Source organism: Chlamydotis macqueenii, chromosome 4 (assembly GCF_036417535.1).
Source record: "Chlamydotis macqueenii isolate bChlMac1 chromosome 4, bChlMac1.mat, whole genome shotgun sequence".
NCBI lineage: Eukaryota > Metazoa > Chordata > Aves > Otidiformes > Otididae > Chlamydotis > Chlamydotis macqueenii.
Genome location: NC_141559.1, coordinates 55,924,909 through 55,950,000, shown reverse-complemented (window position 1 = coordinate 55,950,000; position 25,092 = coordinate 55,924,909). Strand labels below are relative to the sequence as shown.

The 25,092-nt window shown below is 48.6% G+C and overlaps 3 protein-coding genes and 1 long non-coding RNA gene across 12 annotated transcripts in view; 2 read left to right on the top strand and 2 right to left on the bottom strand.

The window, feature by feature from the left end:
* Window positions 1–1,056: 1,056 nt before the first annotated feature.
* Window positions 1,057–19,179, bottom strand: LOC147600999 (uncharacterized). Its single transcript, XR_015258419.1, has 3 exons — window positions 19,088–19,179; window positions 3,103–4,019; window positions 1,057–1,381 (listed from the first exon to the last, which is right to left on the bottom strand). It is a non-coding gene; the product is annotated as an uncharacterized LOC147600999 (long non-coding RNA).
* Window positions 15,880–18,372, top strand: SLC10A4 (solute carrier family 10 member 4). Its single transcript, XM_086746824.1, has 3 exons — window positions 15,880–16,320; window positions 16,625–16,835; window positions 17,426–18,372. Exons 1-3 carry the CDS (start codon window positions 15,929–15,931, stop codon window positions 17,939–17,941), a joined length of 1,119 nt encoding a protein of 372 aa, XP_086602950.1. The 5' UTR covers window positions 15,880–15,928; the 3' UTR covers window positions 17,942–18,372.
* Window positions 18,466–23,489, top strand: ZAR1 (zygote arrest 1). Its single transcript, XM_086746681.1, has 4 exons — window positions 18,466–19,421; window positions 19,501–19,593; window positions 19,679–19,753; window positions 19,828–23,489. Exons 1-4 carry the CDS (start codon window positions 18,603–18,605, stop codon window positions 19,969–19,971), a joined length of 1,131 nt encoding a protein of 376 aa, XP_086602807.1. The 5' UTR covers window positions 18,466–18,602; the 3' UTR covers window positions 19,972–23,489.
* FRYL (FRY like transcription coactivator) overlaps window positions 22,964–25,092 on the bottom strand; it is a 170,472-nt gene continuing 168,343 nt past the window's right edge. For all 9 annotated transcript variants that reach the window (XM_086746677.1, XM_086746676.1, XM_086746671.1 and 6 more), the window contains one exon: window positions 22,964–25,077. In XM_086746677.1, the coding sequence (XP_086602803.1) occupies window positions 24,819–25,077 (259 nt within the window). In that variant the 3' untranslated portion in view covers window positions 22,964–24,818. The remainder of the gene's footprint in view (window positions 25,078–25,092) is intronic.

Sequence of the window (25,092 nt, the reverse complement as noted above, 5' to 3'; positions counted from 1 at the left end):
AGGACAATGTAATTCAGAGTAATGTGAAAAACTGTATTCTGAATTTTCATCCAGAGTGGTTTGTTTGTGTAGTTTTATGTACACAAGCTGCCTTTCTATTTTTACAGGATTTGTGCTCACTTCAAACCACCACTTGAAATGTGTAGAAAGTTGAGCAATGTGAAAGCGTACCTGCTAAGCCTTCTTTGAATTGTTAAGTACACATTTTATCTAGCTCATACATGAATGCCTCTATCTTTTGGCTCACATACAAGCAAGAAGTTTGTTCTGAACTTGGTAACTTTCTGTAATCTGCGTTTTGCTACAAAGCAGCATATGCAATAGTAATGTGAATGCCATCTTTTTCTTACCTTGATATTAATAAAGTTAAGATAGGTTTACTTCTATTTGGTGGCCACTTGATATTAAATCTATTTAACAAAATTTAACCTGTCAGGCTCACTATTAATTGTTTATCCCAGCATAATCCCCTATTTTGTAATTAAGCCAGTAGATTAAAATGTTTCCCCCTAGTTAGCTGAGTTACTAGTGTACAGCTGGCTTCACACCGACTGCTTCTAAAATGTGATCCACTGCCCCTCCCTTCATCGCTTTTTAGTTCTGCAGTCAAGCACTATTTGCCCCACACCCCTTCAGAGAAAGAGTAGTGTCAGAATCCCATGCAATTAATAGCCTTTCGTGCTTCTCTTTTAGTGGATTTCTGTAACAAACTCTTCAATATTAAACTATTTCTAATTAGCATAATCATATTGCAAGGCTCAAGATAGAAAATACTCTTTCTACAATTCTCTTATTTTGAGCAAAGGTATGACTGCTCCTTTGGTTTTGGTACAGAAGTGCTAGGTCAAGTTTTACTTGATAGTGTGCTGCCCTCTAGGAGTCTGATTGCTATGGTGAAGGAAAACAAGTGATGAGCATGTAAGGAGGCAGACAGTTGAAGCTGCTTATGCTGCTGAATTCTCAAGTGGCTGCAGAGCACGCAGTTTTGATCATTTAAAACTTATCTTTTAATACAAATACTTCCGAGAAACTAAAAACAGATGCGGGAAACGAGTATGACGGCAATATGTCTTTAATTCTCCCTCTTGATCTGCAAGAAAAGGAGTAAACTTGACTTTTTTTTTTTAATTTTTACTTTTTAAGTAAAACAGGTGTGATGTGAGATTGCTTTGATTTAAAAACCAGAACAAAAAGCCCACCTGCTCGATGATTCTTCACTGGGGTATGTGCCATTCTGTAGTGTGAGGCTGACACCTCTGCAGGCAGGCAGGCTGGCTGGAGTCTTGTTTCAGGAAGATGAGGCTGGGATTCGGTCGCTCTCTGGAGTATCCATGTTTTACACAGAACTTCATGGTGAAGAAGATGCTCTCTGCTCGAAGAGCTGAAGAACGGAAAGGAGCAGATTCCACAGACTCACTTTCACAGGACTGTTTTGTAACAGTATTTTCAGCCCTGGTATCTCGTGCAGATGTACTGTGTGTCACTGCCCTCTTTACACCAAATTATAAACTATGTCAAGCACACACAGGACACATAACTGTAGTGATTAAACTAACTTGCAGATCTTCAGAAGCATTTAAAGGAACAGGTAGCTAAAATGATTCCTTACCAGCAAAGTGATTTTTCAACTTGGTACATCATCAACACCTGTTAAAAACACTGAATTAAAAAAAAAAAAAAAAAAAAAAAAGCTTTGAAAGCTGGAAAGCCTAAGATTCTCTGTGCAGTGTGGCACTCTCACGTGGGACTAGTGGACTATCTTCCACAAGACTAAGACAACAACAGAAGGTACTTCTGCTGTAATCAGAGCTCCTGTCATCTTCATAGCCATAGGTAATCACGTAAGTCCATTTTCTTTAGGAAAATGATTTCAATATCTTATAAAGCTTAAGAGACTGGCATATGATGCCTTCTCCCCTAGAGTGTTCAGCCCACTTTGCTTTTAAATTATCCCTGAAAACTTACTCCTGTTGTCAGCTACAGGAAGTGAGATTCAAAAGCATTCCCTAAGCATGTGAGGGATGAGTGGTATATGCCTTACTCAGAAGGTGACAGCGTGGTCCATCCCCAGTGTTACTCGACTTTTGGTTATCATGCACAACACACAAAATACAAACTATGAATTCTTCTGTTCTTTTCCATTCTCTTTGCTGTGATTTTCCTGAGACTGTAGCCAAAATTGCAACTTTTCACAGCCCAGCTATGAGAGACTATTTAAAAACTTTGCTAGTACAAACAACTTTGATGTCAGCCGAACTACTACCCCCCTCCCCGCCAACCCAGCACGTGGTCTCAAGAAGCCTGACACCAGCAACAAGGCTGTGAGAAGAACCAGGTGAACAACCTGCCACCCTGGACACTTCAAGGTCAATTTGGGCAATACTTAGCATAATACCATTGTCAAGGTTTCTTACAGCTATGATGTCCACTGATAAAACTGAAATTCACCGAGCCAGTTCTCATGTGACTGGTAAGTCATTTCTGAGAATACCAGCACTTCTTGGTCTGATGTAGCTATTTCCTTGCTGTAAGTGTTTGGTGAAATTAGCCAAGCGGGATACTTTTCTGTTGGTTTCTACATAAGCTTGGTGTTTTGCCTTCAAGCAAAAAGTGTTCATAGAGCAATTCAACTAGTTTCCTTCTACGAGGACAGTTAGTGGTCCATATTCAGGTTTGGGGTTTTGGTGGTTTTTTTTGGTTTTTTTTTTTTTTGCATGGAAACTCTGTATATAGTAACAGGAAGGTGAACAAGGACACTTGTGTTCTGTGTTTTTCCCCACCTCTGTCCTGCCCAAGAGAAAAAGGTGCTTATTTGTAAGGGAGTAGGTCATCAGTGACTTGCCTTGGGACTCTGCATGGCCTTGGCCATGTAAGAGAACAAGAAGTGTCCAGGTTGTGACGTGCTGGTGGTGGGAGTGCGGGCATGCTGGGCTTTCCCCAGCCTCATGCTTTAACCCCAGCATCACTGCACTTTAACTTCTAGCAGTCTCCTCTATTTGCCTCAAGGCACTCTGCCAGTGTTTTTTGTTTCCCTTCAGACAGCATCAGCAAACAAATCTGTAGAACCGATCACAGAAGCTTTGTTACCTGCCTGATTCTTACCTCCCTTTCACTCCGCAGGGTTAATACTCCCAGACTGTTTCACAGCCGCTGCTGCTCTCTCTCTGTGCTTCAGATGGGTGCCAGACTGCTGACAGAAGAGAGCGATGCTGACCAAGCTCTGGATTACAAGGAGTTTGGTTTGCACCCTGTTCAGGGCTGAGGGTCAGGCCAGCTGCGCTGCTGGCTGATTGAACCTGGTGCATGCTGAGTTAAAGGAGCACGACGTAATCTGTCTTCCTCAAGCAGAGCTGTTTGTCTTAATGAAGATCAGCAGGGCAGGGGTATCTTGTGCCATCTTTAATATATCTTCTTCACTCTCCTCCCTTAGAAATTAAATTTTATTGAAGGACATGCTGCCATTTTGAGTCCTCTTACAGGGAAGTTGGGGGGGAGATAAGGCAAACCCTATGCTCTGTCTCAGCTCCTCTCTTAACCTCAAATTTCTCAGCTCTACAGTTGTCCATTTACCCCTACATTTACTCACACAACCACTGAGCCCAGAGCAAGGTTCTATTGTTTCTGTTCATCCATTTCCCACTGGGTTAATGCAGACACATAAAACCACTTTAATGCTGCTTCAACGGCTCTGTCTTCAAAGGAGTTACAAAAACCCTTGTCCTCATTCTCATCCTTTTAAAGACATGCCCGGATGTTGGTGACAGCAATGTGGCATCACCACCGTCACTCAGCCTCAGGAAAGGAGCCCAGAGCAGCCCCCAGTCCACGCTCAGCCTTGCTGGCAGGAACCAGCAGCTCCTGAGCCACACAACACACAGCACAGGCAGCGTGGTCACAGCCACCACCCTGAAACGCCGTGCTGAGGATGTGCAGCTGCACAGCCGTTGCTAATACCATGCACCTCTCCTCTTAGGTTGCTGGTGCAGAGTTCATTCAGTGCACGCAGGCTTTCTGAATACCTGTGGGATGAAAAAAAAGAAAAAAAAAAAAATCATCTTGGTGCAAGGCTGGACCCTCAGTTAGGTCCCTGCTCTGCCATACACATTCGAGGGCGCTTCATTTATTTTCTTGAGGCTCAGTTCATCGTCACTGAAATAAGCACCAGTCGTCATAACTGGTGTGCTGGGAGCGAGGGGCAGGTGTGCTGCTATTTAGAGAAAGGGTCGGCCAGTCAGTTCATATCTTGTCTGATACAGTGGGGTCAGTTAAGAACAGAAATTTGGTCAACCTCGGTTTATGAGCCCAAATGTCAGAGAGCAAATAATGTCTACTGTAAATGTCAGAGTCAGGAGATTTTTTTTTCTTTTCCCTTAAAAAAAAAAATTCAACACAGATTTAGTTACTGTGTTTATGCTGCCATTCACACAGGCTCAGCGGCACTGAGCATGAACGGTATTGCCCAAGTACACAAAGATGCTGGGGGAATATTAAAAGGGACCTGCTTAAAGGCGTGGGTCTGGTAAAGACCCCAAGCCCAGCTCAGCTCTCTCCTTCAGCAGCAGAGCAGCTTTTGGTTACAGAAGGCTCTGCTAAGGGCTGGCAAATCCAGGCTACTTTCTCCTGAGCAGAACAGAGGGATTTAATCAATATCTGGTGGGCTTCTCACCTTTACGATTTATCTGCACATGAAAATTTGCCCAGGTCGGTGAAATACAGTCCTCTGAAGGAACCTGCACCCCTCCAGGCATCAGTGCCAGCCTTCCTGCCCAATGGCCCACTGTCGGTATATGAAATGGAAAAATCCTTTTTCCAGAAACACCTTGCAGTCACTGAAATCTGCCTACCAGGAACCTCATTTCAAAATTCAGACCGACAGGGAGGTTACATTTACAGCCCACTTACGCACTCTTTTTAGCCCTTCTACTTTACTGTCATTCATGCCGTTTTACTCTTATAAATACTGCTGGGTTTTCTTGCTTTTGCTCTCTTCAGTTCCCTCACAGGATTCTCCAGACACTAGAGGGAGATCTTGCTTTCTCGGGGCCTGCTTTTCAGTCCAAAGTTTGGTCTACTTCAGCTTCAATGCACCACACCATCCAGAGCTTACACTGAACTGGCCGTAAGCTCCTGAATGAATTTAACAGCTGCATTTACACCAGGAAAGCACCAGTCTGTGGGAAGGCCAAGCCATGCTCAGCTGGCCGTAAAAACCACCTCTCATACGGCTGCGTGACTTTATCTAAAAGAGCAGAGAGAAAATCCAGCGTATCTTTCCTGCATGCCACCTTTCACTCTTGGAGATGCTCGGCCGCAACCCAGGTTATCAATGACTCCTCCAGTGGCAGTTTTGACATTTTAATCTTGCTGTCTGGATTTTATAATTTAGGACTTTTTATTTTTCATACATATCACAGAGTCTGACATATCCCTGCTTGACTTCACTCAGTGTCAGGTGGACTTACACTTCCTGAAATGTTTTAAGATTTTGTATTTTCCCGCTGGCTGGGGTTTTTCCAACTGTGTAGGATCGCACAGCATCATCTAAGGTCTGTGGGATGTGGAAAGGCTGGTACTGAGCTTCTCACAGCTGGTGTGGATTACACGAGACGTACAGCCCTCTCTCCTCTCCATGGCAGGTCCACCTGGAGCTTACACAGCACTTGAGTACAGCCTACCTTCAGAGCAGCTCCTCCGAACAACCTAAGCCCACCCACACAGCTGTGAAATCACTGCGGGGTAGGAGCCCGAGTTCTTCAGCTCTGGGGCAACAGCAGTGACCGCAAACTGATGCTGTTACAACTCTGCAACGGGGAGGATGGGCCAGCCTCTTTTTCTGCAGAATGTGGCTTCTCAGGGCTTCCAGACCCGGCCATCTGAGCTAAGAAATCCACTGGGAAGAGCTCAGCTGCGGCCTGCGTTTTCACACAAGCAACAGTGCAATTTGCATTTGATAGATTAGCGGCTCTGAACGTTGGTTCATAACGCCTCTTAGGGTTTGTTACGCCCTTAAAATTGAATTTTTGGTGACTGAAGGTCTTTCTAAAAAAAATTCTGCGTCTTAGTTCTTGGATCATACCTTTCATTATCTAGTAAAGGTTGAGACAGCTGCCAAAAATCTCTTTTGGAGGACCGGGATGCTACCAGCGAGTGCCGGCAGGCTGCAGGGAGCAACCATGAGCTGCGAGGCCGCCTCTCCTCCTGAAGGGACAAAGGTGCTTGGACGTCCTTGCTGTGTCACTGAATCGAAGGGTTTAAAGGAGTCCTTGTAATGAAATCCCCGTGCTCAGTTACTGCTGCTTGCTGGAGGAGAGCAGCAAGCTGTCCTCACCGTGGAGCCTCGCTGGGAGCAGAATTCATACCTGACTGCAGAGACTGAAGGTGGTTTCTCATGGCTTACGGCACGTCCAAAGTAGGCTTTCAACAACACCGCTCAAGAAATGACAAATGAAAATTGATTCTGTGGATGTTTAGCAGTTGTGGAGACAGAGATACTTTTTTGTGATGAAGGGCTGGTGCTGTACATGCTTACTCCTTGGGGTAAGGTACCTGCTGGAGCTGAGCGCGCTTGTCTCCAGTGTGTGGCTCTGCCACTATTTCCAGTGTGATCTCGAGCAAATGAATTAACCTCAGTGTATGACTTCTCCAGCCACACGTGAGCATGATAATGTAATGATCCTGCACCTTTGCACTTACTTGAGAATAAACTCTTTGGGGAACGGGGAAGGACAGAAACCCCTCCCCAGCTGGTTTTGCCTAGCACCTAGCATTTTGTCACCTGTTTTTGTTTGGGCTCCTTGATGTCAGTTTGAAGCAATATGCTTTGCAAGAAGAAGTTTCTGTATTTCCACGGTAAGTGGCGACTCTGGTATCTCCCTGTCCGTCCCTGACTCCTGTTCTGCACGGGGCTCCCTTGCCCAGAGGGATTTAGCCAGGGTTTGCTCAGGGTAGGGACTTCCCCTCTGGGCGTGGGATTACTGCATGGTACTGCTCACACCCGGGTGGAAATGCCAAGCAGGGATACCTTACATACCTCCGTGGGGAGCTACTCTCACTGTCCTGGTTCGAACTGACTTCAGCAGCAAGATCATCCTACTGATGACTACTCAGCATTTGGGCTACCCAGGTATATAAGGGTAAAACATATGTTTCAAACCTTTGATACTGTCTTTGAAGCAGCCTTAGATACCATCTCCCACAGCATTCTCCTAGAGAAGCTGGCACCTCATGGCTTGGACAGGTGTACCCTGCGATGGGTTAAAAATTGGCTGGGTGGCGGAGCCCAGAGTTGTGGTGAACGGAGTCAAATCCAGCTGGCGGCTGGTCACAAGCGGTGTTCCCCAGGGCTCAGTGCTGCGGCCAGTTCTGTTTAACATCTTTATCAATGATCTGGATGAGGGGATTGAGTGCTCCCTCAGTAAGTTTGCAGAAGACACCAAATTGGGTGGGAGTGTCGATCCGCCTGAGGGCAGGAAGGCTCTGCAGAGGGATGTGGACAGGCTGGATCGATGGGCCAAGGTCAATTGTATGAGGTTCAACAAGGCCAAGTGCCAGGTCCTGCACTTTGGTCACAACAGCCCCACGCAGCACTACTGGCCTGGGGAAGAGTGGCTGGAAAGCTGACCAGCAGAAAGAGACCTGAAGGTGGTGGTTGACAGCCAGCTGAACACGAGCCAGCAGTGTGCCCAGCTGGCCAAGAAGGCCAACAGCATTCTGGCTTGTATCAGGAACAGTGTGGCCAGCAGAAGTAGGGCAGTGATTGTGCCCCTGTACTCGGCACTGGTGAGGCCACACCTTGAATACTGTGTGCAGTTTTGGGCCCCTCTGTAAATGAAGGACGTTGAGCTGCTGGAGTGCATCCAGAGAAAGGCAACGAAGCCGGTGAGGGGGTCTAGAGCACAAGTCTTACAAGGAGCGGCTGAGGGAACTGGGATTGTTTAGTCTGCAGAAGAGGAGGCTGAGGGAAGACCTCATTGCTCTCTCCAACTACCTGAAAAGAGGTTGTAGACAGGCAGGTGTTGGTCTCTTCTCCCAAATAACAAGTGACAGAACAAGAGGAAATGGCCTCAAGTTGCAACAGGGGAGGTTTAGGTTGGATATTAGGAAACAGTTCTTTACTGAAAGAGTGATCAGGCACTGGAAGAGGCTGCTCAGGGAAGTGGTGGAGTCACCATCCCTAGAGGTGTTCAAAAAACATGTAGACATGGCACTTTGGGACATGGTTTAGTAGGCATGGTGGTGTTGGGTTGATGGTTGGACTAGATGATCTTGGAGGTCTCTTCCAACCTTAAAGAGTCTATGAGATATTTTATTTAGAAATTATATGTTTAAAAGTGCATATGTAATACATGTTATCTATTTAATACCTTCAAATTTATTTAATAATATTTCTAATCTTTTGCTTTCTGATATTGTCATGGACTGAGCAAAGGTAAGGAGCTCTTAAGATGGCCATTCTGTGCATGTTCATTCCAATCTTTTGTTTTCCTTGAATTATTTCACCCTGAAATAAAGGGTCAAGGGCTTTTTACTCCTTCCTCCAACTATCTAACCTTAAACAGCTCTGTGCAAAGCCTGTTATCTGGCAAGCAGATAAGATGCCAGTTCAATAAAATTTGGAAGCGGTTCAGAACACAGACTTCAGTTCTGGGCTGTGAACCCCTCCTGACGTTTCCAGCTCGGCCAGATCCCCCACGTGCTGCCAGCAGCTACTACCACAAGCACAGTTATGCCACAGAGAGATGTGAAGTTTTATCGATACTGGCAGGTGCCACAGCAGAGGACAAAGAGCATTCGGGTAAGGTACCAGAGAACGGGGTAACCGGAGTCCAGGAGGATCTTTGTGGGGTCACCCAGTCCCACCGCACCGCCCCAAAGGGAAGCCAGCGGCTGCATCTCACCCTGCGGCAGAGATGCCTGCCTGACCTTTCCTGGGAGACCCCTGCTGCCTCCCCAGGCCAGCCAGCCTTCAGCACCATTGTCTTTCTCTGCCCCACCAGCATCTAATCTGAGTCTCTTGTACGGCAGCTTACACCCATTTTATCTCTGCAGGCTTGTGGGGTCCTTTTTCCAAAGCTGCTTGCATTTATTTCCTTCTCTCCAACTGCTTACGCCTCAAAGCAGCTCGACGTCCCTTCCAGGCTGGGCATCTTTAGCTGCTGCTGCAGGCAGAGCTGGCAGAAATGCTTAAGAATGTTTTATTTCCTGAAAGATAGGGCTTCAGACAAATTAAACTACTCACAAATTTCTGACAGATTTGATTAACTCTTTAGCTAAAAAAAAAAGTCTAATGTAAAAAAAGCTTGGAATTACATTTTATTTAAAAGTTGGCTTGTTCAGAAACAGCACACAGCACAAGCATAACAGCACAAAGGTTAATGAAAGATTATAGTAGATTTTTCTTATAGCCTTGATTGTACTGTAAAACTCATTTTTCTTTTCTAATTCCGCTCCAGGTGACGTTCTCACCCAGCCTCCTGTCCCACACAGACACCAGGGTTTCAGCCAGGCTGTGGTACATCCTCGCCAACGGCCGCACGCAGCACTCACTGCATCCCCACGGGAGCTCCTGCTTGCATCCAAAAAATAACAAGTGGTGGCGTGTTGGTCTGTCAACGCCCTTCCCATTCAAATGACAGTCCCTCTTCCTCCTTTGAACTCGTCTTGTTTCCATCCCTAAACTTCAGTTTTCCTTGTACTCTTCTCCACGAGCACAGAAAAGGCTCTTTCCTATCACTAGCAACCTTTTCTGCCTACGAGTAATTGGAAACCGCGGCCAAGTCCTCCAGTAGCTTCACCTTGGATACATAAAACAGACCACCAACCCTTCACCGCAGGGACAATTTTCCGAGCTCAAACAATTTTACAGCATTTTCAACATTGTCATTTAGCAGAATTATTTTTAAAGACGAGACCCAAGAAAAAAAAGTCTTTCAACTGGTGGTAGAGTCAACACCTCAGGCAGGAAGAAATACTCTCTCACATCCAGCAGTTCAGCTTACACACCCCAAGAAGGAAACCGGAGATCTTGTTGACAAAGACATTCACGCTTTCATCTTCCCGGCAAACCAACAGGTATACAAAACCCAGGACACATCATCCTCAGCTGCAGCGACATGCAAGTTCTGCTCAAACTGCAGGTTCAAAATTCAGAAGATTCTTTGGGTTATTAAAAAATGTCCTACTTTTATCACGGTTTTAAAAGGGCACATAACAACAGTGTGTCAAGGCTATTTTCATGGGATAAATATACAACATTATCTAAGACAAGTATTAAGAGATTACGACTATGTTTGAGACTTTACTTCTTCCCATTTGCCTGAGATTTCTTTTTAGACAGCTTGAGATTTAATTCAGGTAACAGTGCACCTATTTTGGAGGCCTTGCTTATTTGTTGATTGGTGTTTCTGATATTCATTTTTATTATTCAGTAAAAACTTGGAAGCAGGAGAAGAAGCATTTTTATTCTATGTTTGTAGGGTTTCTGACACAAAAGAGTCTTAGTTCACATCCAGGCACCTTAGATGCGGCAATACAAATGGCAACTGAGTGCAAGGATATATATATTTTTTTTTTCGCATAACCTGACAGCGTATCGATGCTCTTAACTCTCATCTTTCCCGTGGGGCTCAGCAAAAACATCCCTGTTAATCGGGAGAAAGCTTTGTCAGGAGAGAGATGCAATTTGTCATTGGGGTGTCTTTGTTCCAATTAAATGAATACTCTATAAAGGAAATGCTGCTGTAGGTATTATTAAATTTAGTTCTGTGGCTTTTGACATTTAAAATGTTCTGTGGAACAATACAGTCTCGGTGTCATTTACTCTGATCTGACTTTTTTTTTTTTTTTTTTGCAAAACCCAAAACACAGCTTTTATAGGCACGCAACCACATTTCTGTGATCTGCCTCCATATCAGCTCCCGTGACTGATGTCCCTAACCCTGACCAGATTCCTACACAGGAGATCAAGACGGGGAGGTAAATCCACGCGCAGGGAGGTGAATCACGGCTGCCACGTTGAAGACCTGCCTGTCTCTAAAGTACGACGAAGACCGTCTGCCTGCGAGAGCCCGTGCAGAGCAAAACCTGCGTCTGCGGTGTAAAATAGTCTTTTGCTTTTAAAACGGAATCCAGTGCCTTCAGAGGCAGCCTCATCTCACCTCCTGTCCCTGCCTGGCTGGACGGGATGCTAATTTTGGCTTTTCTGGACCGAGGCATGTATTAGTCATCAGGTCATTTATTTTATTATGACTTTTGATCTTAATCCTGGTAATACTCCAACTTCAGAAAAAGATCAAATGGCAACAAAAGGGAACAGCATCTGAGGCAGAATTATTTCTTATTTGAATTTGGGTAAAGGTATCTCACATAATCGCTTAAAGAAAGAACTGCTGCTAGCAATTGTTTTACAGTTGTAGGGTGTACAGCTGCCTCAACAAATGACTGTCAGCAATCAATTTACAAAATCTTTCTTCAACGATCCCCTGATTTTGTCTCCTTTCATGGACCGGAAGCCATTTTCTAATGGGATGGCTGGCAAAAGAGCTCTTCATCTCATGTTTAAAAGGCAGATCACGCAGCCTTAAAATAATTATGAATTATTGGAACATTGCGACCCGAGTCGTGATGCACTTACTTGTTGATAAATGGTCTTCAGACATCTTAAAAATAAACATCGGGGAACATCAAGTGTAATGGGAGGAGTTTATTATAATAATTTCTGCCCTTGATTGCCAACCCAGTGAAAGGGTCCATCCCCAGCCGCTCAGAAAGACTGAGCCGAGAGCAGGGACACAAAGGAGTCAGCACAGCCAAGTAACCGGGCTTGTGCCGCCCCCCCTCCGCACCGCTTCCATTTAATAAAGTCTCAGAGGCTGTGAGTTGCAGAGCACTGCTCCCGAGGGATGTGTAAATACGGAGATTTATATCCGGACTGAAACAGGCATAGTTTGGAAGAGGAATCGAAGGGAGAAGGGGACGAGACTCCCAGGAAGGCAGAAATCACAAAGGCGTCAGGGAAGAGAACAGGCAGAGGCAGCACAGTGGAGGAGGAGGAAGAGGAGGAGGAGGGTGCCTGGATGCCTTTCCAACTGGGCCAAGGGGAAGGGAAGGATGATTCTGTGGGATCCTGTCTGTAGCGGAGACAACAGGGATGCAGCAATGACTCCTGCCATTCCTAACTCTCCTAAGTCACAAAAATAACTGCTCTGGATCTAAGCTATAAACAGAATGAGCGTATATATTTAATGGATTTTAGCACAGGTTTACCCTAAACTGCGTGTAGGGGATCACGCAATACATCTTAAGGGTTATTTTAATCCAACAGCAAAGACTTTTTTTCCCCTATGGACAATTATTACTGTCCTATGAAGTGTTAAATTTCATTTTTATTTCTATCCATAACCTAGGTGCACAGCGAGTAAAGTAGAAACAAAGGGATTACACATCCCATGAAAATCGGAAACTACTGCTAGGTCTCACCTGAACATCACCTTCACAGAAGTGTTTTGTCCCAGCCTCTTTAGCAACACCATCCCTTAAAGGTACTGATGGAAAGCTTTCCACCCCCCAGGACTATCTTGTGGAGGCCTCTCTTCCTCTGCAAACGCCTGGCACAGCTCCCCAGATCAGCCAGCACGGAGGTGCAGAGAGGCGAACGACGACTTACGGGCAGATGACGCCATCCCGCAACGACTGAGCTCCGCCACTGCCCGCAGACCCGGGCACTGCACACCATCAGGAAGGGTGGGAGGAGCGGGGAGCCGAAATGGACACCGAGCTGAAATAGGAAGAGTGGGAAAAGAGGGGGTGCCCGTCATTTGCTTTCTCACCACCCCATCGTTACGCTTTTATGCAGTGCCCAAAACAACAGCACGCACGCGTCTGAAGTGCACTGCGGTTGGGTGGTCCAGGTCCATGACTACGATTCACCCGTGCCTGCCTCACCCTTGACCTGCTTGGGATTTGCAAACCAACCCTTCTCGCCCGAGGCTCCTAAGCGTAACGGCAGCACACACCAAACCACCTCTTGTCGCCCCAAATTCAGCACAGCACATGACACCCACAGCAACTTCCCCTGGGGGACACCGAAGGGACCTCACTGCATATATGCAACAAGTGCAGTTTTGGAATAACGCTGGGCTGTGCCAAACGCTTTTAGCTTCTGGCAGGAGAAGCGAGTGATTCAAACCACATCACCACACAAGGTGCTGGAGCTCTCACTCGCTGCATGAACAGCAAGGTCACTTTGCTCATTTCTTACAGCGCTGTCAAAATTCCTTACAAGCCTGTCCTCTATTTTTCACCCTTGTTTCCAGTTAAATAAAGGGAAGGCACAAAAATTACTGTTAAAAAAGAGAAAACAAAATTCCTAGTGTTTGAACAGCTTCTGCTACTCCAGAGCAGTTCATAGCACAGGTGCTTTCCTATGGAAATCAATCCCCTCCTAAGAAAAATGAAAGGCAGTACTATTTATAAATTACAAATTAACACAAGCTCGTATTTCCGTGAGTCCCTTCCCCCCACTCTTCTTGCTCTCGCTGTCTCTTATGCTCTCACCCATTTTACCACAGAAAGACTAACGAGGAATGATTTGAGAATGATGTATGATCGGTTTTATTTGCCAAGTCACTTTACACACTCAAATTGTGAATCTGTTGCTTCCAGCAACAGCAGGGCAGGCAGTTTGCATTTTCCTGCCCTCCGCGAAAGGAAACAGAAGAAATCAGCCACTGATTTAGGTACAACGCGGCGTGCGCTACATGTGAGCCGGCTGCCTCGCAGCCAGATGCCGCAAAACCACTTAGCATCGCTCCGTTAAAGATAACATGTCAGGAAAGCCTGCAGCAGGTTAAGGACAAGAATCATGCTCAGCAGCAGGTACATTTTTTCACTCCACACGTGAAAATATGCCGGGTGCCGCCTGCAGTGATGGTACCCACTGGATGGGACAATTAGCAAAGCACATCAGCTGTGTTCAGGCTTGGCTTTCCCTGAAGTCTTGTTTAAACTGAGAGTTAAGTTGGGATTTCAGCTGGTAAATTTTACGAAAAGTCTCAAGAGGTCTTGATTTGTTACGATGCATTCACTACATTTTCCTGTGAGAAACGCTATACTTCAGTGTCCCTTGAAACTGAAGTTTACGGCGACTGGGTGGGCTCTGAAACAGGACACACCTGCTTCACGGTATCTAGGTTTACTGAACATCTCCTATAACCGCCTATAGGATATGTTCTACGTTATGACACAAAAATATCTCCCCACGGCCAGCCCTGTTCCAGCGGGGACTTTGGGGAGTGACACTTGGAGATAAAACAGGAGGCCTGGCCCGCGCCCGTCACACCTGCTCGATAAGCAGCTGCCTTGTGCTCCGCACAAGTGACCCAGCCAGGGCTTTGCCCGCGGTGATCCCGTCTTGGTCCCGCCACAGGGAAACCGCAGGGGCCTTACTTACAAACCAGGGGGGGTATGATAAGCACACAACCTGCATGTTGGGAAGCCAAATATTGGCTACATGAAGGATGGGACACGATACAGCAGCGGTAAGACTTTAAGAAGCACAATAAATACACTGCAAGCGCTTTTCTGCATAGGCAGACCTGAAAATTGAGTCCAGAGGACGCTGCTGGCTCAGAAAGCCAACCAGATCCCATGCTCCCTTAGCCCAGCAGCGCGCAGAGCCCAAAAATACCAATGAACTAAAGCAATCTGGATCCTGTTTGGTTGTTCAGCTCTGATGACTCATCTTCCCTGTGCTCTCCTCAAGCTAATGACAAGGAAACCAACGCAGGCAGAACAGCATCGAACTTGGCATCATTTTGGCAAAGTCGCCGTACCCGAGATTTTGTCATTAGCTACTACTTGCACTTCTTGTGTCGCCTGTGCCCCAAGTAAGAATTAAAGGTTTAACAAGCAAATAGTCTGCGTTTCTCTCTAGTCACCAATAACTTCTACTCGGAACCTGAGACAGCCTAAAGTTTTACCCAAACAAATTTTTGAAACTGGCTGTTCGATGGAGCTTAAGGCAAGCAGCCGGTCAGGGCGGCTCCCATAGGCTCTCTCCTGAAATTTGGTGCATCTCCCTTGAGCTGCGACCCGAGACACTCCACACGGAGCAGAGCGGAGCAGCAGGCTCTGGGCAGAAGCCGAGGGGCAGCCCCTGGGGATGCTACTTGCTGAGCCAGCTACTCCCACCCTGCAGCGGTGGTGTGAAGCAGTGCCTGCGACCCCTCTAAATCCCTCTAAATCTAAAGGTGCCGCTTGTCCTTGCAAGCTTCTGGGACCCCCACCAGCAGAAAGTGGTGGCTCCTCGACCTCCCAAAAGAGCTTTTCAACCTGCAATCTTCACAGCAATTTGTCTGGAGGGGGGAACGAGCTTGGCTGCCCCTCAGCAGAGGTGGGCTGGCACTGCCCACCCACGCCGGGTGACATCGCCAAGCCGATTGCCTTTGGATGCTGATGCCAAAGTGAATGCCCCGATACCACAGTTCCCCCGCTGGAAAAGCCGCGCGCTGGGGGGGGGTGAGGAGGGGGGGGAGAGGCGGCTGTGCCGGCTCCAGAAGCGGGGGTTGCACCGGGGACGGGGTGGGTAGAGGGAGGATCCGGCCATGAGGCCCCTCCGCCGCTTGCGCTTCCCCGCGCCGGGGCCGGGCGGCGCTGGCAGCCGGCCGCTGCCCGCCGTCGAGGCGGCAGCGAGACACCGCCCACGCCGGGGATGGCCCCGCGTGGGTGCGGGGACGTGCGGGCGGTGCCCGCAGCAGACAGCCGGGGCGCGGGGAGGGACGGTGGCCGCGGCGCAGCGGCCAAGCCGGGCCGGGATGCGGGCTCCGGGGGGCGCGGGGCCGAACCGCCTCCGCATCCCGCGCTAACGGCCCCCAGCTCCCTCCTCTGGGACTCGGCGGGGAGCCGGCGGCTCCCGGGGGCCGCGCAGCCCATGGCCGGCTCCGTGCAGCCCCCGACAGCAGAGGCGGGGTGGGTGGCCGGCCCCGACGGCGGGTCGCTGGCGGGGGACGGCGCGGCTTTCGGTGACCGGTCCCTCAGCCAGGGCTTGAGCGTGCTGGTGGGGCTGGCGCTCTGCGTGACCATGCTGGGGCTGGGCTGCGCCGTGGAGCTGGGGCAGCTGGGGCAGCAGCTGCGGCGGCCGGTGGGGCTGCTGCTGGCCCTGCTGGGGCAGTTCGTGGCCATGCCGCTGCTGGCCTTCCTCCTCGCCATCATCTTCGCCCTGGACGAGGTGGCGGCCGTGGCCGTGCTGCTGTGCGGCTGCTGCCCCGGGGGAAACCTCTCCAACCTGATGTCGGTGCTGGTCGACGGCGACATGAACCTCAGGTAGGCGCCTCGCTCCCCGTCTCTGCGGGGGCACCGGGACGCGAGGAGGGTTTGCGGGGCACCGACGGGCGGTGGAGCCGGGACGGACGGGTTTTACACGGACCCCGACACACGCCTCTTGCCCGGGGCGATGAAGGGACGGCGAGGGGCTGGGGGGGGGGGGGGACACACACACTCTTGCCGTGCGAAGCCCGCACAGCCGGTGCAGAGCCCCCTTCCCGCGGGGGCTCCGGCTTCCTGGGGCTGCCCCCACTTCACGGACAGGCGGTGATCTGGTGTCTCTTGGGTTGTTCCCTCGCTGCAGCATTATCATGACGGCCTCCTCCACGCTTCTGGCTCTCTTCCTGATGCCCCTCTGCCTCTGGATCTACAGCCGCCACTGGATCAACACGGCCCTGGTGCAGCTGCTGCCCCTGGGGGCGGTGAGCCTGACGCTGGGCAGCACCCTGCTCCCCATCGGCCTGGGGGTGCTCGTCCGGTACCGGCACCCCCGCACCGCCGACCTCCTGGTTAAGGTAGGCACGGCCCCGGGTCCAGGGGGGAAGCTACGGGACCATCTGGGAACAGGGATGAGATGTGGGGGATGTTGTAACCTTTCTGGTCCCTCTGAACCGATGGTGGCTGATTCATGCAGGCATATTTCGCCGGACCTATCGTCTTGGCGTAAAACAGTGGGACGGAGATAGAAAGCGAGGGGAGGGGGAGATTACCCCCTCAGCATGGGGGAAGGAGGGCAGCTGCTCTGGAGCACGGGGATTCCCTGGCATCCTGCTCTCTCCCTGCTCCCATTCCACCCACGGCTAGCGAAAGCCACCCGCAGGCACAGCAACACTTAATTATGAAAGGAGGAGTGAGGCGCAAGCCCCGGCTCTCTGGTTTCACAGCAAGTCACCCCAAAGCAAAATGCCGGAGGGCGGTCTTGGCCCCTTCCTTTGTGGGGTATATGCTCAAGCACCACCAAAGTCCTGACCCAGGAGCAAACCTGGGAAGCACGGCACAACCGCAATTTGCAATTTAGGCTCTCTCAAGCCTCTACCTGCTATGATTATCCCTTTAAACTAGTAACTCCGTGTTGTTTTTCATCTGTGTCTGTATCTGTTGCCAGATTTCCCTGTGGTCCCTCTTGGTGACTCTGGTGATCCTGTTCATCCTGACAGGGACCATGCTGGGTCCAGAGCTGATGGCGCATATCCCTGCGTCTGTCTACACCATTGCGGTGCTGATGCCTCTGGCGGGCTATGCCTTGGGATATGGCTTAGCCACGGTCTTTAAAATGCCCCCGCACTGCAGGAGAACAGTGTCTTTGGAAACCGGCTGCCAAAATGTCCAGCTCTGCACTGCCATCCTAAAACTCACCTTCCCCCCGGAGCTCATCGGGAGCATGTACATGTTTCCCTTGCTTTATGCGCTTTTTCAGTCAGCAGAAGCAGGACTCTTTGTGCTGGTATACAAGATGTACGGGAGAGACAGCTACAAACAAGATACACTCGGTGAAGAGGAAGACACGGATATTTCCTACAAGAAACTGAAGGAAGAGGAGGTGGCCGATACTTCGTACGGCACGGTGACCACCGAGGAGCATGGCTCCATTCAGATGGAGCCGACGCAAACAGCGCTTTAGGAGAGATAAGGAGGCGACGTGTGATGTATGTTGTGCTTGCGACAAGGCTGGGGCCGCGCTCGCCACTAGGCAAGTGGAGCCACCCAGCCTCCATAATTTCTCCAGCCGCTCCCATTGTACAAGGTGATGTGTGTTTATTACCGTGACAGTTGTGTTTCCTCAAAAATTCTTAGGGAAAAAAAAAACCAAACAAACAAAAGGAAAAAGTATCACTGAGACGCAAATAGCTGTACATCTTCAGGCAAGGGGTCTCCAGCCCACTTGACTGCAGCAGCAACGGGTACGAGGAAGGGGACTGGCGTTTTGCAGAGGCAGAGACGACCGAGTAGGCGAACCACCTTGTGCGCGTGTAATCTCCATGCCTCCCACCCCGCTGTAAAAGCATTGTGCTCCTTGTCCTCACCACAAATACATGGCGAAGCCGAACCAAACCTGTGTCCCCCCGCTGATTTATCCCGGGGGAGCAACTGGCGGTCGTGCTGGTTGACCAGGGGGGCTGTGCTGGGGCGGGGGGATGCCTTGCTCCAGGCCCCGCACCGGGTGGGCATGAGACGGGGCTGCCCAGGCTGGCGCCCGTCGGGGGCGGGGGGAGCTCGGTCCCGCCCCACCCCGGGGGTATTTAAGGCCTCCCCCCCACGGTAGCTGCCCCGGGTCCAGCGTGATGGCGGAAGAGGCCATGGAGAGCTACCTGTACGCCGCCTACCACCCCTACTCCTACCGGTACCCGCCGCCCAAGGGCAAGGCGGGGACGGCGGGCGGCTGGCGGCCGCGGGGCAGCGGTTACTTCTCGGGCTACGGGGAGGCAGCGGCGGCGGCGGCCGAGTACTTCGACAACTACCAGCGGGCACAGCTGAAGGCCATCCTCTCCCAGGTCAACCCCAACCTGACGCCGCGGCTCCGCAAGGCCAACACCAAAGAGGTGGGGGTGCAGGTGAACCCGCGGCAAGACGCCTCGGTGCAGTGCTCCCTCGGGCCCCGCACGCTGCTGCTGCTCCGCCGCCGCCCCCCCGCCGCCACCGCCGGGCCGCGGCCCCGCGAAGCGGAGCGGGAACAGGAGCAGGGCAGCCCCGCCACCACCAGCACCCGCGCCGTCCGCTTCCCCCGCACCATCGCCGTCTACTCGCCTATGGCGTCCCGCAGACTCACCGCCTTCCTGGAGGAGCCGGGCTCGGAGCCGGAGCGGCGGCAGCAACAGGAGCAGGCGGAGGGGGCAGCAGCCGTCGAGGAGGAGCCGGCCGCACTGCGGGAGCAGCGGGAGGCAGAGGCGGCCGCCGTGCGGGCCAGCTGGGAGAATCCCCCCGAGGGCATCCCCGAGCCGCTGGGGCAGCGCCCGGCCGCCACCCCGGAGCCGCCGGAGGAGAGGCGGGAGGAAGAGAAGGAGGAGGAGGCGGCGGCAGCGGCGGCGGCAACGCGGGCAGAGCCGCCGGCAGCCCCTCAGAAGCAGGAGCCGGCGGCGAGCAAGACCCGCCTGCGCTTCCAGGTGAGGGGCGGCGGGGGAAGGGGAGCGGAGCGAGGCTCGAGGGGCGCCAGCCCCCTTGAGTAACGGCTGTCCCCGGCAGTTCCTGGAGCAGAAGTACGGCTACTACCACTGCAAGGACTGCAACATCCGCTGGGAGAGCGCCTACGTCTGGTGCGTCCAGGGCACCAACAAGGTAGGGCAGGCCCGGCCCAAACCCGCTCGGCCAGGCCCAAACCAGCTTGGCCCTCCCTGGTTACCCTGGCCTCCCCTCCTCCCAGGTCTATTTTCGGCAGTTCTGCCGGACCTGCCAGAAGTCCTACAACCCGTACCGCGTGGAGGACATCACCTGCCAGGTAAGGGACCCACCCCGGGGCCGGCTGAGCCCCTGCCCCGGGCTGCCCCCGCCGACCGGTGCCTTCTCCCCCAGAGCTGCAAGCAGACGAGGTGCACCTGCCCCGTGAAGCTGCGGCACGTGGATCCCAAGAGGCCCCACCGCCAGGACCTCTGCGGGAGGTGCAAGGGGAAGCGCCTCTCCTGCGACAGCACGTTTAGCTTCAAATACATCATCTGAGTGGGATGGGTTGGGTTTTTTGTTGTTTTTGTTTAGGGATCTTCTGGAAAACTGCAACTAGAGCAGAATTTTTTTTTTCTTTTGTTATTTGAAGGTACTTGGTGAGGTGTAGCGAGGAAAGCATGGAAATAAAAGTATTGCAAAGCATGCTCAGATGGTTAGGTGGGTTTGTGCCCAGGTTGGAGGGTACATTTTGCAACTTCTGTAACTTGCATAGAGGAAGAGCCTACAAATAATGTTTGGTATGTCGGTGATGGTCTTGGCAGCTGACCCAGGACCTTGTAGAATCTCAGGTGGGAAAGGACGTCTGTTACTGCTCCTGCCCTTCAACTAATCATACACCCAAGTTCAACATCAAATTGACATCTGCAGTTGGTAGCAAAGCATTGTTCATGAACAAACCACTTAATAGTGTTCACTTACTGTCTACACTTCCATTCCATGTAGGAAGTCTTCTGCACCTGTTTTTCCTCACTAGAAAACAATTAAGAAATGCTGTGTAAAAACTAGGCTGCTTCTACTGGTACAGCTGGTCTGCATTTAGCTAAGCTGGCATTCTTGTCTTGTAAACTAAAGCCAGAGAAAGCTTGTGGTTAATGCATCTTCAGGGACAGTTCTCCCAAACAGCTGGGGAAAGGGAGTTACTGATGTTATGGTCTCATTTACCAAGAGTTGCCCATCTTTACTTCCACAAGGTTATCAAGAGGGGAGTGATGCTTCTAAGACACAAAATGAGATACTGCATCTGCCTGGCTTCCTCCTGAACCTGCAGGTGATGCACAAAGAGCTGCGCACTCAGTGGCTTACACTTGAAGAGCTTGATCTAGTTATGGTTAAGGATCAAACTCCCACACACTTTTGGGACTGGGTTTGCAACTAGGAATTGTACTTCTGGTGTTTGGTAGCAATGGCAGAACCAATGTGGCTGCTCCCAGATGACGCTCTTCAAGGCCTTCTGGTGTTCTTGGTGGTCGTGGCCTTTGTAGGGACACACCACTTCAGCAAAGTGTTACAAGCTGATGTCTGGGACTCCAGCAGATTCACAAGCTAGTAAAACATACAGCCCACTAGTCTGCCCTGTAGCCAAGGAGTTGCGTGAACTTGGCATTCTCAGAAAAGTATGTTTTCCTCTAATAAAGCTCTTAATTTTGAAACTGAGCATGGTAACAAAAGCCTTCTGCAAAACTCATGAGGTAGCTTCTCTTTGGAAAGACTGATTTACCTTGGCTATCTACTTATCTACACCTCTGCTTTGCTTACTTGAGAACACTCTGTTAAAGGCTAAAGCAGGAACCAGTCTGAGCCCATGCTGTGTAACAGCTTCAGTGCCAAGTGGTCTTCATTCTCTAAATGGAAGCTAGTGTATGTTCTTTGTACCAACAAATGTCTGCTTAGTGGGGCAGTGAGTGTTAATTCTGCAGGCTTAATTCATCTTGCTGTAGATGCCTGCTTTATTTTAACTAAGCCCCTTGAACTTCCTGCAGTAACTAAGATTTAATGCCTCAGCACCAATTTATTGCCAGGTTATTTTATTTATTCTTGCTCCATTCCTTGTTATAGCAGCATGAGGCATTCTGGGAACAAGTAGATCTACCACGCCCAGAAAGGGGTACTGTTTTATTTCATGCTTCTACTACCTGGAGCATTTACCCCTGTACTGCAGTAAAAGGAAGAATCCCTTGCTTTACTGGCTCATTCAAAGACTTTCACAGTAAGTTCCATACTTGCCCCACTTAACTTGAAAAGTACAACTGGGGCTGGGCAGTTTCCTGTTGTAGATGCATGTGCCTTGCACTTGCCTGTAGTTACAGTGATGAGCAGTGGCAAGCCTCTAACTTGAGGAGAAACACAGCTGAGGCCCCCTCTGCAGCCATCTACCCATAGTCTGCCACAGCTGTAATCAGGGATGTCTTCATTTCCGAGTGTATTTATTTCCCTCCAAGGATGTTCTTCAGTATGTTTTCCTGTTTGCCTTCCCCATTCTAACAGCTGTAGTCCGTTCCCAATGGATACGATGTGGGAGACTGACTGTGATGAGTCTGTGCACCTTGGTTATGAGTTTGAGAAGTTGAGCTCTGCCATGCCAATATGAAGTCACATGGCAACTCACAGCAATACAAGCGATTGAGTGCTTCCTGTTGATACAGATGTTCTCCCAAGCATTGCTTTGAGGATTACCTGCTGTGACTATGGTGACTCTTACACAATTATTGTCAGTAATAGCCCAAAGTGAAATTTAGTGAAATTCGGAGGAGTGGAGTGCAGTGGGCAGCAATACTAAACAAGCTTTCCTTCATCCTGTAGCATTCCTCAGTTCTGCAGTAGCTCTGCCTGTCATTCCTCTTTCTTACGTATATTCAATGCTCTTGTTGCTCAAAGCCAAAGTGCAGTTCTGTATTCTTTTCCACTTCACTGCTCTGTTGTGTCCTTGACAGCATACACTGTCTCTCACGGGCACCGGTTCCTAGACTCAGCAGAAAGAAGGAAAGCTACTCATGATTATGCAAAGCGGAACGGAACAGTCTTCACACTGCCAATTCGTCAAAGATATCTTGAACTTGCCCTGTAAATCTTTTTCATGAAGAGATTCTTTTGTATGTGTTAGCTCAGTCAGTGCTGTATTCGCTGCACAGATGTCTGATGTTTCTAGACAGCTTCACCATCGCTTCAGATTTGGCATGGATCTGGCACAGCTTATGCACTAGTCAAGAATGAGTAATTTTGGAAGAGCTTCCCAAAGTAAAAGCAGTATCAAAGAGACTCAGCTAGCATGACTCCGCTCCATAGGGCAGGTTCCACTAGTCAGTGTAAAGAGAGGAAGATGTATAATGTAAGGTTTGAATTCAGGTTTGGGTTGCATGAGAAATCCTTTAACAGCTTCACAAGATGCTGTTGCATTGACAGGACATAAAAAGAAAAAACATGATTTCAGGCTTCTGTTGTCAGTGTTCAGCTAAAGTATTTAAACTCTAGCTTGTAAAAATACACAAAATGACAGATACAACGTCTTTTATTTTTACAAAAAAAGTTGGTAAAAGATTATGTAAATAAAAGTGTAATGCACTACTAAATAAAACTACTTCCCCCCGTAAATACTTATTAAATAATTAAGAACACCATCTACAGTACCACAAAACCATCAAAATAATTAAAATTTATCAGGGACAGGGAAAAAATACAGTGATTATGGATGTGCCTTGACCAGTTACAGAGCTTGTTAGGATAACATAATTACTGTCAGCAGTCCAACAGCGTGCACAGTGCCTCCAATTAATGCATTTCAGCATAATTACATTTCTAGTGGGGTCCAATTCCCCCAAAAAGGCAGAGCTAAGAATTTAAATTCTACATTCTAAACTCTGGAATTAGAGCCCATTAAAAAAATCACAGTGGGTAAGAGATGTATATAAAAATACCGGGTGTTCCTTTCAAATCACAGGAATCAAGGGACTACATTCTTTTTTCTGTTTTGTTTTTTTTTTCTTCATTTTTTTTCTCTCTTTTTTTTTTTTTTTTTTTTTAACAAAATGCTATTGGTTTCAACAGAATCCAGTTTGTTTTATGCTACAGACTTTGACACTGAACTATGAGTATATTGCCTGTTTGCATGTTTTGGTAGTCAGTCTTTTTTTTTTTTTTTTTTTCTGTATAGTCCCAAGTCCTCAGGCTTAAGCTGAGTCATGAAAGATGCATGTATGTGCATTCAAACTCTTTGAACCCTGCAGGCTACTCAGACTGCAAGTAATGTATGTGACTACTGATAGGGAGAGCCCCCCCTTTCCCTCATAGCTTTATACACCTACTGTCTTAACAGTGCATTGCACAAATTTACAAGAAAAATACTGGTTTTGCACTATACAGTTTCTAGAATATATACAGAATAAAATAAGTTAACTTCTAATGAGAATTGCTGATGGGCAGCATATATCTTTAATATACATTTTAAAGTCTCTGCAGGCAGCTACTTTTTGGTTAGTTGTTATCAATATTTGTAACATAAGCACTGATCAGAGAACTGAGCAGCATTCCAATAAAGTTAACAGATATATTATTTCTTTTAGAAACACTGGGAAATCCCAGTTTAAAATATTATTAAATGTCCTAACATTTACACACTATGAGGATTAGATCTAATAAAATAAAATTTCTTCAAAAATAATCTTGCAGCTCTTTTAAGCATGCTCTGAGACCTTATTTAACAATCACCCATACCTTCAAAAAACAACTGTCACATAGCCATACATTCTAAACTCACACACATTGTTTCCTTGTTAACAGACAACAAAAGCAAATAAAACATTGAGAAGTCAACGGTTTTTGCAGTCGTAAGTCATTCTACTCATGTTTGACCACACATTCTTCATGACATTGCAAAGTGTCTCACTAGGTATTAGCTGATGATTATTTACTACTGCTGGAAAGCCAGGAAGCCTTGCAGGTCTTCAGCCAAAATAAACCAGCCTTGATTTTAGCCTCATCCCACCTGCAATATTGATTCAACCTTTAGAGGCTGTTAACTGCAAACACCATTTATAGTTCTGATACAACAGAAAAAAAATGCATATATATGCATTACATTTAAGCCCTTTTCCTTTCGTGTGGTTTTTATACATATATGTAATAAAAAAATACTACTGTCACACAGCTACTGTGTAGAAAGAGCAGTCAAGTAAGATGTTCAGTTTTCAGATTTTTACTTTTGATGAAACAATTTCTTGCTGTGATGAAACTGTGTTGGCTGTCAGGATTGCTGGAGGTTTTCTTTTTTTTTTTTCTTTTTTTATGAAAGGTGCTCAATAATAGTCTGGAGTGTCTTCATCATCAGTTCCTTTCTAAATGACAGCTGTTCAGAATCCAGTGCTCACAAGATTTATTCCTGGTTTGATTTTGCCTAGAAGCTGATAGGATTGCACCATGCGTAGAGACTCTCGAATTTCTAGATTAAGTTCCATCAGCTTTGAGCTGGCCTCAGACATGTCTTGGTTGGAGCCTACTACTGCGAAGCTACCAGTTTGACCAAGCGTCTGATGACGGAAATATATGTGCAGCAATGTTTGAACTGGGTCATCTTCAGAACTGCCAAAGATGTCGTGAGGCCACATAGATCTGTAAAAACACAAT